This window comes from Mobula birostris, chromosome 1, assembly GCF_030028105.1.
Source record: "Mobula birostris isolate sMobBir1 chromosome 1, sMobBir1.hap1, whole genome shotgun sequence".
Taxonomy (NCBI): domain Eukaryota; kingdom Metazoa; phylum Chordata; class Chondrichthyes; order Myliobatiformes; family Myliobatidae; genus Mobula; species Mobula birostris.
In genome coordinates this window covers 84,015,535-84,031,594 of record NC_092370.1, presented here as the reverse complement: position 1 = coordinate 84,031,594, position 16,060 = coordinate 84,015,535, and the positions used below count along the sequence as shown (strand labels likewise).

General features: G+C 44.4%; 1 protein-coding gene across 3 annotated transcripts in view; it reads right to left on the bottom strand.

Moving 5' to 3' along the window:
- LOC140197795 (cadherin-7-like) overlaps window positions 1-16,060 on the bottom strand; it is a 147,313-nt gene that overhangs the window by 51,890 nt on the left and 79,363 nt on the right. For all 3 annotated transcript variants that reach the window (XM_072258264.1, XM_072258248.1, XM_072258257.1), the window contains exon 7: window positions 2,935-3,188. In XM_072258264.1, coding sequence (XP_072114365.1) covers window positions 2,935-3,188 — 254 coding nt within the window. The remainder of the gene's footprint in view (window positions 1-2,934; window positions 3,189-16,060) is intronic.

Below are 16,060 nucleotides of genomic sequence, written 5' to 3'. Positions count from 1 at the left end.
CCAGTGATCTCCCTCCTGACAAGTGGAACAAGTGCTACATGTGTCCCTACACCTCCTTCCTCAGTACCATCCAGGGCCCTAAACAGTCCTTCCAGGTAAGGCGACACTTCACCTGTAGGTCTGTTGGGGTAATTTACTGTGTTTGGTGTTCCCAGTGTGGCCTCCTGTAGATTGGTGAGACCCGATGTACATTGAGAGACCATTTCGTCAAGCACCTGCGTTCCATATGCCAGAAAAGACAGGAACTCCCAGTAGCCACTCATTTGAAATCCACTTACACTTCCCATTCCCATATGTCCATCCATGGCCTCCACTGCCGTGATGAGGCCACACTTAGTTTGGAGGAATAACACCTTATATTCCGTTTGGATAGCCTCCAACCTGATGGTATGAACATCGATTTCTCAAATTTCCAGTAATTTCTTCCCAACCCCCTTCTTCTCCATTTCCCATCCCCTTTTCACTTTCTCACCTCATGTCCTTGCCCACTCATTGTCTTCCTCTGGTGCTCCTTTCCCCCTTTTCTTTCTTCCATGGCCTTCTCTCTCTTTCCCTAATCAACTTCCCGGCTCTTTACTTCATTCCTCCCCTTCCAGGTTTCATATGTCACCTAGTGGTTCTCTCTCCCCCCCCCCCCACCTTTTAAATCTACCCCTCAGCTTTTTTTCTCCAGTCCTGCCGAAGAGTTTCAGCCCGGACTGTCAACAGTACTTTTTTTTCCATAGATACTGTTTGGCCTGCTGAGTTCCTCCAGCATTTTGTTTGTGTTGCTAAGTTTAACCCTGAAGTCCTTTTCCTGAGGATTGGTACTTTGTTATTAATAAAATATCTCCATCTTTATTATTCACTTGATTCTGGAGGTCACTAGTAATGTGCCTCAATCACGATTCTCCCAATTGATGCTGCTGTTAATTGCTTCTAACTGAAATCTGTTGAGCTCTCAATGTTTCAGCAAACATTCATCCCACAGTGCAGAAAAATATCTCTAGTCAGTATCAAATTCTTCTTTCTGGGATCTAGCTGTGTGCACATCATCTACTCTCTTCCTTCTGTTCTACAATGACTTCAACATAACGCATCGGTTGGATAGTTCCTTGTATCTTCCTGAGATTGTGAAAGTTGCTATACAAATGCAAAATCTTTGCTTACTTCCTCTGCCATTGATGCATATTCTAATTATTACAGAGTCAAACAACACACTTACCAATTAGTCCTGCCTGTGGTGTCATTTCTCCTATAAGTATCCCAAACAACAAGTGATTGTGTACAATAGCACAATGTCTTGAATTTCAAAAATCCGGATTAAATGCTTAACAAAAGTTTATAAAATTATGAAGAACATTGAGGTAATGATAGAAGTAGACATGAGGAATTTAAGAGGCTGAATATGCAAGGATTGTAAGGATATGGGTCATGTTCAGGCACAAGAGATTTAGTTTAATTCAAAATAGTGTTCAGCACACACATCATGGGCCATTGGGTCAGTTTCTGTACTGTACTGATCTCTGGTCTTGAATAGAATACCACAGAAACAAACTCTTCCAATGAAATTGTCCATGGTGAGCAAGATGCCCATCTAAAAGTAGTCCCATATGCCATTGAAACTTTCCTATCTATGTACCTGTCCAATTGTCTTTTAAAATTGCATCCAGCTCAACTGATTCCTGTGGCAGTTTGTACTACATACACACCACTCTGTGAGAAGTTGCCCCTCAGACTTCAAATTTTACCTTCCACCTTAAACATTTGCCTTCTAATTCTTTTAAGTTTCCCTTCCCTGTGAAACAGATTGCGCATTCACTATATCTTTCCCTCCATGATTTTATACATAATAAGTTCATTTCAAAGGCTCCTACACCTCAACAAATAAATTCCTCCTGCAATTCAGGCCCTCAAGTGTTGGAAATGTTCTTGTAAATCTTCCTTGCCCACTTTCTAGCTAAATGACATGTTTTACATCGCAGGGTAACCGAAACCATTCACTATCACCGAAACCATGCAGCCTCACTAATGAGCTCATGGCAGCCAGTGTTCAATTTCTATCAAGTAAATTAAATGGGACCAGCTTAGATGGGAATCTTGGTCAGCATGGACCAGTTGGACCGAAGGACCTGTTTCCATGTTGCACAACGAAAGTCTGATGGTAAACGTTACATTTCAATGATGATATCCACAGAAATCACTGATGCATCATCAAATTCTAGTGTGATCTCTCAGAAGGGGTGAAGGAACCTTACCATTCTTTTGGATGGCCAGTATATATGCAACTCCCCACTTACAAGAACGTCTTTTGCACTCTTCTGATATGATCCAATGATCCACTTAGTTTAAAAAGCAATTAGGGTAGGTAATTAATGCAATCATGCACATATCTTTGAAATAAATATCAAAAAAAAAGAAACATGACTTTAAGGTGTGCTGATTCATTGCTGTTGTACACACCTGGATAAAGGAAAATAAAAATTTCTGTCTTCCCTGCTTCAATATTGACAGGAGTATTCTGCTGGTTTAGGGAGATATGTTTGATATGTTCTTTGTGAATATGCCCACAGAAGCAGCAGATAATGCAAGCAAGTCTAAAGCCGGAGTAACAACATCACTAAATGATGTCAATAACGAACTAGCAGCAAGACACTCGCAAGTGAATCAATTACAGCGAAATCTTTGAAAGTTCATTAAGCACAACGTGAAAACAGGATGACAACTAATAACCGTTGCTTGTTTTAAGTGTTTATCTGGTCCTCCTGACTATTTCCATTGTCTTGAATTTATTTATATTGTTCAAAGAAGTGAAATAGCAAGGCTTAAATGTGCAATTTCCTCCTCTGTTGTCACAGAAGCAGCAGGGGTTCCTGTAATCAGGATTGCATGGAGAATTTACACACTGCTTAATGGAATTGGCAATCAGCTCCATCATTCTGAAGCATCGCCTACCTGATTGAATTGTTTGCTGCGTCGGGGTCCCTGGCAGTCACTTCTCCTACAAAGGCTCCTGGCTCCCGGTTTTCGTGAACCCAGAAAGTGTACGTGGAAGAGAGAAAGAGCGGGGCCTCGTCGACGTCAAGCACATTGATCTTCACACTGGTTGTATCTTTAAATCGTTCCAGCTGGAGCTGCCGCGGGTCAATGTGCTTGTTGAGCGCTTTCACCCTGAGGCTAAACCACCTTTTGGCCTCATAGTCCAGAGTCTGAAGGAAAGTACAGAAAGGATTCTGTTAACTCTCTAATCATTACTGATTCCAAAAACATCAGGTTATTGATCAGCCACACATTCCAACACAGATAACTTGCCAGCCACATGATTAAAGGCCTGCTTGTTCCTTTGAGTAGTTCTGCCATTCAGTTTTAATTAACCAGATTGTGGGCATCACTCACATTTGGTACCTTGCTTCGGGAGTAACACAGTGAGAATGGAGAGTGGTTACGAATTGATCATCTATTAGTGTAGGGCTCCCAAATAAGAGGAAAGTGACATGTAGAGCCTGTCATTAGGAAAAAATTTCAATGTTACTGGAAATTACTTTAGAGTTGAGCCATACATCAAAGTCAAGTTTATGACGTAGGTGAAGGAATAGGCCATTTTCTTAATAGGCCTTTGATGTCCTTATTAATCAAGAGCATATCTACCTCAACTTTAAATACGCCCAATGATTTTCCCTCCACAGCCATCTATAACAATGAATTTGACAGATACACCACCCTCTGGCTAAAGAAATTTCTCCTCACCTCCATACTAAGAAGACATCCTTCTATTCTGAGGCTGTGCCCTCAGGTTCTGGACAGTTCCACTATTTCAATCATCCTTTTCATGTCTACCAGGCCATTTAATATTCAGTAAGTTTCAATGAGATTCCCCTTCATTCTTCTTAGCTCCACTGAGTACAGACCCAGAATCATCAAAAGGCTCCTCATATGTTAACCTTTCCATTCCTGTAAACCTCCTCCAGGCTCTCTTCAATGCCAACACATCCTTTCTCAGATACAAGGCCCAAAACTGCTCACAACATACCAAGTGAGGCCTGACCACTGCTTATAAATTCTCAGCATTACACTGTTGCTTATATATCCTACTTTTCTCAAATTAATGAAAAATTACACTTGCCTTTCTTATTACCGACTTAACATGCAAGTTAATCTTTAGGGAACCCTGCATGACCCCTTGTATCTCCGATTCCTGAATTTGCTCTGTTTAGAAAATAGTCTTTGCTTTTATTCCTTCCACCAAAGATCATAACGTTTCAACCCCCAACACTGTTTTCTATCTGCTGCTTCTTTGCCCATTTTCATAGCTTGTCTGAGACCTTCTGTAGCCTCTTTGCTTCCTCAATACTGCCTGCCCCTCCACTTACTTTGCATCATCTACAAACCTGGCCACAAAACCATCAACTCCATTATCCAGATCAATAACATATAACATGTGAAGTAGCTGTCCCAACCGTGATGCTTGCAGAACACCACTACTCACTGGCAGCCAACAAGAAAATGCCCCCTTTATTTACACTCTTTGTCTTCTGCCAGTCAGCCAAGCTTCTGTCCATGCTGTACTTTTTCTATTGTATTATATACAACAATATATATGGTCAGGAGCAATGAAAAACTTACTTGCAGCTGCATCACAGGTGCACTGCTTTAGAGACACAATGTTCAGAAGAAAAAAGACAAATGAAACATAAATTATACAAAGAATACATGGAGGAACAGAATCGGAGGAAGAACAATAAATCCAATTGTAGTGCAAAGCGAGGTAGTGTTTTTGCCGATGCGTTCAATAACTGAATCGTTGAAAGGAAGCAGTTATTTTTGAATCAGTAGTGTGGGTCTTCAGTCCTGTCTGATGGCAGCTGCAAGAAGATGGCGTGGGCCAGGTGGTGGGGATCTTTAACAATGTATCTTGCCTTCTTGACATAGTGCCTCAGAGAAGCATTACTGCCCATCTCTAATTTCCCTTGATAACACCGAGCACAATAGGAGTAGCTGCAGGCCACCTGCCCTTTCGAGACTGTCCACCGTTGAATGGGTTCACATCCCTCGTTGTCATCATACCTTGGAAACGAACAATCAAGCCAAATTGGACAGCCCATTCCACCGGGCAGTAATCATTCTCTGCTGACGGTAGGTAAGGACCATCCACTCATTCCGTGGACGTGACGCGTTAAACCACAAAAAGCCAACATGAAGAAATGTAACGTCGACATCAACAATTGGGAAACCGATGCCAAGGACAGGAAGCTCTGGCAAGCCATCATCCAAGAAGGAATAGCAACTTTCAAAGCTAACAGACGTGCAGAATTACAAGAAAAGGGAAGAAAATGGAAAGAGAGGCAGCAACAACCAAAGCCCGATCTGCCATCTGAAACTACCTGTCCTGAATGCGGAAGAATTTTCAAAGTCAAGATTGGACTCATAAGCCACTTGAGAGCCCATAAGTAGATCAACAGAATGAAAAATATCATCCTCGACCTCGAGGGTTAGCCACGATGACCTCTTCTGTACCAGTTCCTCATAGCCCTCAGTTCTCAAATCTTTCAAAAATTCCAGCACTAAGAGGCTTGGACTCTTGATAGGGAGATGTGACTTCAAATCCCACCATTGCAACTAGAAAAGTTAAATTCAAAGACTTAAATAAATCTGACATTTTAAATCTGGTAGTAGGATTGCTTATTTTATTTTTTTCAGAAGACTTCAAGTTCCTGGTACACCTGGTATTTATTGTCATTCCCTAATGGGTTTTGAATTTAGGTTGGAGTTTTGAATCATTTATGTTAAGCATACAACTACTGCCTATAAACGTCCCATCTGCTGGGAGCAAGATATTCCAGGGATATCAACATCCCATCTGCTCTATTAAGTGAAAAAACCCTGTTGTCCTTGCTTGGTCTGACTAGAATGTAGCTCTAGACTGCTTTGTAAGTACTGTACTAATGGCAACCCTTTTTCATTGAACTACTCTACCTATGTTGCCTTACTTTGCCTGTTTTTGCCAAACTTTGATTTTTCTAGACTGTATAGTTTCAAACTTTGGCTACCATTCAGCCATGTTTGTGTAATGGAAATTAGATCACACTGATTTACGAATATTTGCCACATTAACTCCCATTCAGCTTTTTGCAAATGCATTGTGCATTTAGATATACTGCTTACAGATTTAAACTTACAACATTTTTCCCAGAAAGCATTTTGCTTCAGGAGTTAATGTAGAAAGCAAATAAAATAGGCAGTCTAAACAAAGGTAGGCATTAAATTGTGTCAGAGCAAAGAAAGATGTTAAATTGGAAAATCATCATACGGAATGCGTAAATGGGCAAAAAAGGTCAGAGAGTTTAAAAAGGAGGCCCTTTACGTTTTTGATGATACCAGCTTTTTTAGGCTTTGGAATGGTTGCAGTATATTTATAGGAAGGAAAGGTGATTTCACATCCTTAAAAAAAGGAGAGAGAAAGCAGGAAAAATGCTAGAATCTGTAATTGTCATGGTCCCGCCTGGCAAATCCCCATCTTGCTATTACCCCCTTAATTGGGCCTTAATCCCCTCGTCTGATTTCCAATTATTCCCAGTTCCACTAATTACAGCACACATGGTTTCCATTAGCGAACAGAGGATAAAACTCGTGTGGTACAGCCATGCTTTGCCAGTGTGTTGGCTGACTCCAGAGTGAGTAGACCTTGTTTCCTGATTCCTTGGGATTGACAGTTCTAAGCTCTGCATTATTTCTGGGATACTCTATGTAAACCTCAACTCTGTATAAAGACTCTCCTGGATACTGGTTCCCTGTTTGCAGTGGCGCTAATGCCTCACGACCGCCTCTGCGCCTGTGTCCTGCACTTGGGTTTGTCCTCAGCCTCACCTGTGCAACAGAATGAACTAGCTAAGAATGAACCCAGCAGACACAGACCCTGTGCAATAGGCCCTCGATAGCTAGGGCTACCTACTGGGCGCCCGCAACCAGCTGCTCAGAGAAATCATGGAAAACTTTTGTGTGCTGTCCACGAATGTGAGGAAGGTCAGTGAGCAGGTTGACTGGCTATTTGCTTCCCTTACTCTGTCCCTTCCAAGAACCTCGACTAACCAAACTGCACAGCCTGGGATGGCTACGCCCCTTGGATCAGCAACACACTCCCCTAAAGAGCTGTATGTACCCAAACTGAAACCCTACACTGGAGACCTAGGGAAGTGCTGGGCCTTCTTATTACAATGCTCTTTGGTCTTTGAGCAACAGCCACATACATACACCTTGGACAGATTGAAGATTGCATACTTCATGGGGCTGTTACGAGGTGATGCCTTGGCATAGGCCACCATGTCTGGGACAACTGCCCAGAGGTCTGTTCCTCCTTCGTCTCCGAAATGAGGAAGGTCTTTAAACAGCCCATTCGCGGTAAGGACGCCACTAAGCGCTTGCTAACACTCTGTCAGGGTTTGCGAAGCGTAGCTAAATACTCCACTGAGTTCCAAACATTAGCGCCGACTCTGGGTGGAATGACGAGGCACTACGGGAAGTGTTCCGACAGGGCCTCTCAGATAAGATAAAAGATGAACGGGCAGCGAGGGATGATGCAGACAGCCTGGAGTCTCTGATCTCTCCAGCCACCAGGCCGAATAAGAGTGTCTGACCAGTCGCCCCGCTCCTCGGGTCAGCCCACGTCCCACCTTACCATCTTCAGCCAGCCTCCCTTCCCCAGTCGCTTCAACTATGGTTCCTGCTCCGACTGTCCCCACTACCCTGGGGGAGGAACCGATGAAGCTGGGACAGAACCATCTCTCCCCTGCTGAATGACTTCAGAGGCGGAGAGCTGGGGATCATTACCATTGCGGCCAGCCATGACATTTCTGGGATACCTGTCCTCGTCAGCCAAAAGGGAGAGCTCACCAGTAGAAAGGGGGCCCTGGTGAGCCGGATGACACTCCCTTCAGTCCCCCAGACCCGATGCAGATCCCAGCTACCATGAATTATCAACAACAGTCCCTGTCCCTATGTGCCTTGGTGGATTCCGGTGCCGAGGGAAATCTGCTGGATGAGGACAGAACCTCCCGGGCCGGAATACCTCAGGCCCCATTAAGTACCCCTCTGGAAGCCCTGGCGCTGGATGGAAAACTGCTGGCTCAGGTTACCCACTGTACGCCACCCCTGACCTTCATTCTGTCTGGAAACCATCAAGAGGAGGTACAATTTAATCTCATCCATTCTCCTCAAGCTCCTGTAGTTCTAGGATATCCCTGGCTGAACCACCACAACCCCTACATCGACTGGTCTACCGGGAGGATAGCCAGCTGGAGCCTGTTTTGCTACTCCACCTGTCTGCGGTCGGCTCCATCCCCTAAGGAGGTTGCCGCAACCCCATCTGTCTTGGAACCTCTCGACTTGTCCAGAGGCCCCGCAGAATGCCATGACCTGGGACAGGTATTCAACAAACAACAGACTCTTTCCCTGCCTCTGCACTGCCCATATGATTACACTATCGACCTTCTCCCCGGGGCCTCGTTACCCACCAGTTGTCTTTATAACTTATACGGACCAGAAAGAGAGGCCATAGAGAAATACATTCGTGAGTCCCTCGTGGCGGGCATTATTTGATCTTCATCCTCCCCGGTGAGTGCCGGTTTCTTCTTTGCAGAGAAGAAGGATGAGTCGCTTCATCCCTGTATTGATTACTGAGGTCTAAACAATATAACAGTTAAAAATAAGTACCCACTACCCCACATTAACTCGGCATTTGAACCACTTCTTGGAGCCACCATCTCCTTGAAGTTGGATCTTCGTAGCGCCTACCATCTAGTCAGGATGAGGGATGGAAATGAGTGGAAGATGGCCTTTAATATACCTTTGGACCACTCCAAATACTTGGTCATGCCGTTTGGCCTCACCAGTGCCCCTGCCGTTTTTCAAGCCCTAATCAATGATGTATTGAGGGACTTTCTTAATCACTTTATGTTCGTCTACCTAGATGATATCTTAATATTTTCTAGCAGCCCCCAGAAACACACTCACCATGTCCATCTAGTCCTCCAGAGATTGTGGGAGAACAAGTTACTTGTGAAGGCAGAGAAATGTGAGTTCCACGTCCCTTCGGTCAGCTTCCTGGGCTACATCATCGAGAGCGGGCAGGTGAGGGTAGATCCTGAGAAGATCCAGGCAGTGGAAGAATGGCCCAGACCCACGACCCGCAAGCAACTTGAGCGGATTTTGGGGTTTGCAAACTTTTATCACCAAGTTATCAGGGATTACAGTTGGGTGGCGGTGGCCCTTACCCGACTTACCTCGCCTACCACACCTTGTGTTGGGACTCAGAGGCTGATTCAGCATTCACTGACCCGAAGAGGCGGTTCACAACTGCTCCCGTCCTGGTCCAACCAGACCCCTCATGTCAATTCATTGTTGTAGCTGACTCCTGTGACTCCGAGGTAGGAGCAGTCCTGTTCCAACGATCAAGTACGGATGTAAAGCTTCATCCCTGTGCCTTCTTTACTCACCGACTGTCCCCCGCTGAGCAGAATTACGACGTGGGGAATCAGGAAATACTGGCAGTCAAGCTAGCATTGGAGGAGTGGAGGCACTGGCTGGAGGGGGCGGAACACCTGCTTATTGTGTGGACTGATCATAAGAACCTGGGATATATTCAGACCGCCAAACGTTTGAACTCCCGCCAGGTCTATTGGGCATCATTTTTTTGGATGGTTCAAGTTTTCCCTCTCATACCATCCAGGGTCCAAGAACAGGAAACCTGACACGCTTTCCCGCCAATACAACTCCAAGGAGGACACTTCCAGCCCAGAAACTATCCTCCCACTATCCTGTGCGGTGGCAAGATTGAGTCCATAGTAAAGGAAGCCCAACGGTTTGACCTTGACCCCACCAATGGACCCACTGATCGCCTTTCTGTGCCTGATTCCATCAGATCTCAGGTTCTCCGGTGGGAGCGCACATCTCAGTTAGCCTGCCACCTCGGGAGTGATCGGACGCTGACTCTCCTGAAAAAACACTTTTGGTGGCCTTCCATGGAGGCGGATACCCGTTCCTATGATTCTGCATGTTCCGTCTCTGCCCATGGGAAAAGCCTCCCATTGGCCACCTGCGGGATTACTTCATCCCCTACCTGTCCCTAGTCATCCTTGGTCGTACATCGCCCTAGATTTTGTCACCAGTCTACCCTCTTCACACAGAAACACCACTGTACTCACCGAGGTAGACTGGTTCTCCAAGCCGGTACACTTTGTAGCCCTCCCTAAACTCTCTTCTGCTCAGGAAACCGCAGACTTTCTCGTCCATCACGTCTTCCGCCTCCATGGAATCCCCACGGACATCATCTCCAATCAAGGTCCACAATTCATCTCGCAGGTATGCAAGGCCTTCTGTCAAGCCTCAGGTGCCTCGGTCAGCCTGTCATCCGGCTTCCAACCACAGACGAACGGGCAAACGGAACAGGTCAACCAGGACTTGGAGGCGACGCTACGTTGTATTACAACCAACAGCCCGTCTACCTGGAGTGATCATCGCGCGTAGGTTGAGTACGCCCACAACTCTCTGGTTAGTACTGCCATCGGAAGGTCTCGCTTCGAGTGCTCCCTTGGGTACCAACCCCCGCAGTTCCCCGCACAAGAAGAGGAGATTGCAGTGCCATCTGTTCAGGCCCATATCGATCAGTGCCACAAGGTTTGGGAGGACGCGCACGGCCCTGCTCAGATCAACCAATCCCAATAGGAGAATTGCCGATCGACACCGGACTCCTGCGCCTGAGTATCAACCCGGGCAGATGGTGTGGCTTTCATCCAAAGATATCTCTCTCAAAAAAGAGCCTAAGAACCTCGCCCCTCACTTCCTGGGACCTTTCAAGATCAAAAGTATCATCAACCCCACAGCAGTCCGACTTACACTACCAAGATCTATGCACATCCACCCTACTTTTCATGTTTCCCAGTTAAAACCACTTTCAGTCAGCCCCTTGTGTCCTCCGACTGAAACCCCTCCACCCGCCCGGATCAACGACAAACATCTGGCAGCTACTAGATGTGCGCCATCGGGGCGGGGGCCTCCAATATCTGGTCGACTGGGAAGGGTAAAGCCCAGAGGAGTGTTCCTGGGTTCCCCGCTCCTTCATCCTGGATCCTTCTCTCATCCAAGACTTCCATTGGGACCATCCAGACAAGCCTGGAGATTTGCCTGGAGGCACGAGTTGGGGGGGTGGGGGTGGTGGTACTATCATGGTCCCGTCCAGCAATTCCCCATCTTGCTAGTACCCTCTTAATTGGGCCTTAATCCTCTCGGCTAATTACCAATCATTCCCAGTTCCACTAATTACAGCACACCTGCTTCCCATTAGCGAACATAAGATAAAACTCGGGTGGCACAGCCATGCTTTGCCAGTTTGTTGGTCGACTCTGGTGTGAATAAACCTTGTTTCCTGATTCCTTGGGACTGTCAGTTCTAAGCTCCGTATCATTTCCTGGATACTCTACGTAAACCTTGTCTCCGTAGACTCTCCTGGATACCGGTTCCCCAATCGTGGCGGTGCTAACCCCTCACGACTCTGCCTCCGTGCTTGTGTCCTGCACTTGGGTTCGACCTCAGCCTTGTCCTTGCAACAATAATATAGTATAATTGTATAAAATCTGATCACCAGACTCGAGGGCAACTTTTGACCCAGTGTTATCAGACTCTTGAATGGATCGTTCAATTGCTAAAGCTGCACTCTTGATCTCCAAGTCTACCTCATTAATCCCTTGTACTTGCATGCTGCACTTTCTCTAAAGCTGAATCAGAACCCGATTTATTATCACTGCCATACATTGAAACATTCGTTGTTGTGTGGCAGCAATGCAGTGCAGTACATAAACATTAGAATAAGTTACAATAAGAATATATTAAAATAAATACAGGTCCACAATCCCTATCTGAAATCCGAAAAGCTCTGAAAACCGAAGTTTTTTTTTGTGGAGCGTGTTGTAACAAGGCATGTTTGGCATTCCAACTGCTGACGTCACTCAGGTGTGACGTGGCAGCACTAGCAGAGACCGCCAGACGCTAGTTGTGGCTCAGCACTCGTACTGGTTACACGTGCATTTGCTGTTCGCTGATATTTTGTGTTCACTGTTGACTTTGTGTTTAATTTCACTGTGAAAATGTCAAAAAGAGCTGCAGATACCCCTATGGGTAACAATGAGAGAAAGAGAAGGAAGCATCTATCATTATCAACAACGCAGGAAGTGGAGTTATTGCAGAAGCTTGATCGTGGTGTGTCTGTGCGGCATCTTACTGAAGAATATGGTGTCGGAACTACTACTGTATATGATTTAAAGAAACAGTAAGACAAGTTACTGAAGTTTTATAGTGACAGTGATGACCATAAACCAATGAAAAATAGGAAAACACTGCATAGGGCAGAAAATGAAGATCTTGACCGTGTGTTGATTGAGTGGATTAGACAAAAAGAAGTGAACGTATGCCACTGAATGGCATGTTGATCATGAAACAAGCTAGAATATATCATGATGAACTGTCAATATTCAGAGGGTTGGCTGCAAAAATTTAAGAAGCATCATGGAATAAAGTATCTGAAAATCTGTGGTGAGAAAGCTCCTGCTGATCATGAAGCAGCTGAAAATTACATTGATGAATTTACCAAGATAATATCTGATGAAAACCTTAGCCCTGAACACATTTACAATGCTGATGAAACAGCTTTGTACTGGCACTGCGTTTCTAGAAAAACATTAACACGGCTGATGAGAGAGCACCAACAGGTTTTTAAGATGCTAAGGACAGATTAACTATTCTTGGGTGTGCCAATGCAGAAGGCACACACAAGGTGAAATTGGCAGTGATTGGAAAAAGCCAACATCCGAGATGTAAGAGAGCGCGGATTGGAAAAACCCAGAAGTTCCCTCTCGTTGTTTGAGCATGTACAGACTTCTTTTCTTGTCATTATTCCCTAAAAAATACAGTATAACAACTATTTACATAGCATTTACATTGTATTAGGTATTACAAGTAATCTAGAGATGATTTAAAGTACACGGGAGGATGTGCGTGGGTCCGGAGCTCCCCCGGGTCCTAAAGTCCACCCATACTGAGACTGAGACAGGTTAATTATCAATATAATTTTCAATTTTCTGAAATCCAAAAAATTCTGAATTCCGAAATTCAACTGGCCCCAAAAATTTTGGATAAGGGATTGTGGACCTTTAAATAACGCAAAAAGAGAGCAAATTAGTGAGTTAGTCTTCAGAAATCTGATGGTGGAGGGGAAGAACAATGAGGCTCCTGCACCTCCTTTCAGATGATAGTAATGAGAGGAGGGCATGCCCTAGCTGGTTAGGGTCCTACATAATGGATGCTGAATTCTTGAGGCATCAGCTTTTGAAGATGCCCTTGATGGTAGAGAGGCTTGTGCCCATGATGGAGCTGGCTGAATTTATAACCCATTTCAGCTTTCTCTAATCCTTTGTCTCTATACCAGACGGTAATGCAAACCACAGATCATCTGTGGAAAATTACAGAGTCCTTGGTGACAAACCAAATCACTTCAAATTCCTAAGAATTATCATCGCCGGTGTACCTTCTTCATAATTGCATCAATTGTTGAGCCAAGGGTAAATCTTCAAATTATGTTGACACCCAGGAACCTGAAGCTGCTCACCCTTTCCACTGCTGATCACTTGATCTTGACTGCCTCGTGTTATCTTGATTTCCTCTTCCTGAGGTCACTAATCAATTCCTTGGTGGTACTGACAGTGAGAGTAATCTGCAACACTATGTTCTGAATTCTGCATTTTTGTTTCATTTTTGACTTCAGTGTACTAATGTATGGCATGCTCTGCCTGGGTTAGCATGCAAACATGAGCTTTCCACTGTGTTTTGGTACATGAGATAATCAAGAATCAATATCAATCAATCCTAAAATCAAAGTTCAAAGTATGTATATTATATACATCCTTGGGATTCATTTCCTTATAGGCAGTCACAAAACAAAGACACCCAATAAAACCTTTCATAAAGGACCATCGAACACCCTATGTGCAGAGAAGAAAACAAATCGTACAAACAATAAAGCAAGTAATAAGCAAATGATATTCAGAACTGAAGTTCATGAAGTGAGTCCACAGCCACGAAGCCAGTCACCACTGCAGTTGATCCTAGAACTTATTAGTTGCAGGTGTAGAGGTGAGTAAACGTCACTGAACAGCGAGCTGAAGACTGGCACATCCCTCACCTCCGGCCTTTCCCTTTTGGCCTGGCACTTAAATTGGTCAAACCTCAGCTTGTTGCTCGCATTCAGGTCTTTGCCCTGCTGCCTCACTTCAGTTCTGCTGCTTCAAATCACCTCCAAGTCCCCTCCGGCATAGAGTTGCCCACTGTCCAGTATTAGCCAGGATATCTGGTATATTGGGCTAAATTGGTTTGTCCCTTATGGGACACCCCCCCCCGCCGTCCCTTATTTCCCCCACTAAATAGAGTGTTCCTATGAAACCTTTCGTGCCAAAATGGCGTAACGCGAAGAAGCAATTACCATTAATTCATATGGGAAAAATTTTTGAGCGTTCCCAGACCCAAAAAAAAACAACGAAATAACACATAAAACCTAAAACAACACTAACATACAGTAAAAGCAGGAACGATATGATAAATACACAGCCTATATAAAGTAGAAATAATGTATGTACAGTGTAGTTTCACTGAACAGAATTGCCAAAACCGATTTGTAGAAAAAAAAATCGGCACGTACAGGTCACGCATGCACACACAGGTGCCCATGCAAGGCTTCATGGTCATGGTAGCCTTTCTCGGGGTAAATACAAGTGTCCCGTATTTGACTGCTACTTTTGTCCCTTATTTGGAAGTGAGAAAGTTAGCAATCCTACTCCGGCAGCCAAATATTGGCTGATTCCCCACTCTCGGGCACGAGTCCAGCAGCCTTGATTTGGCCCAATACACCACACCACAACCGTCCTACACCTTTGTAACTTCTGTTCACAATACAAAAATAGCAAGTCATACAGCCGGTTCAAAAGCTAATTTCTAAAAGGGAAGCTACGGACTATTGATTAGAGTGATCATGGTCCAGAAAAAGTGTGATTAATAAAGTAATTAATAGCTGCTTTTACTGCCAGCAAGTCATCGCTATGTTTAATCAGCAACATCATAAACCGGAAAATCCTAGTAAATGACAATATGATTGAGTAGAGTCAGGGTGGTTTCATGAATGGGGAAGTACATTTAACTAATCAATTGGAGTTCTTTGAAAATATATCTAGTAGAGTGGATATGAGAGAACCAATGCATATGGTGTACTTGGATTTTCGGAAGGATTTTGATAAGTTCCCGCATGGAAGCTTGGTGAACAAGATGCACATAGAACTTTGGATGTAATGTGCCAGTGTGGATTAAGATCTGGTTAAGTGATGGGAATGAACTAATTTTTCTCAATTTGGTAGGCTATGCCTGGCAGGATTCCAGAACAATTGAAGCTTGGGTCCTGACCATATACAATCTACACATCAACGTAGTGGACGGGACCAAATATAACAGATCCAAGTTTGTGCAAGACATGAACCGAAGTGAGAATGTGAGTATTGTTGTTGAGACTTCGGGGGCATATGGAAAAGGAAGTATCAGCATAGAGTAACAGAGTCATAGATTTATGCAGCATGAAAACAGGCCATTCAGCCCAAATTGTCCATGCTGACCAAGATGTCTATGTAAACTAATCCTATTTGCCTGCCTTTGACACATATCCCTTTGAACCTTTTCCATCTATTGACATGCCTAAATATCTTTTAAACATTTTGAATGCACCTGCCTCTACAGCTTGCACTGGCACCTTGTTCCATATACCAATCACACTATCTGAAAAAGCTTTCCAACAGCTCCCTTTTAATTCCTTCCCCTCTCATCATAAACCTCTGTGCTTTAGTTTTAGATGCACATACCCCTGGAAAAAGACTTCAACTTTCTACTCTGAACCTCCTAGTTTTTTAAACCTATATTTGATCACCCCTCAGCCTCCTTCACTCCAAGGAAAACAGTCTTTACATGTAACTCAAGCCTTCTACTCCAGACAATATTCCTA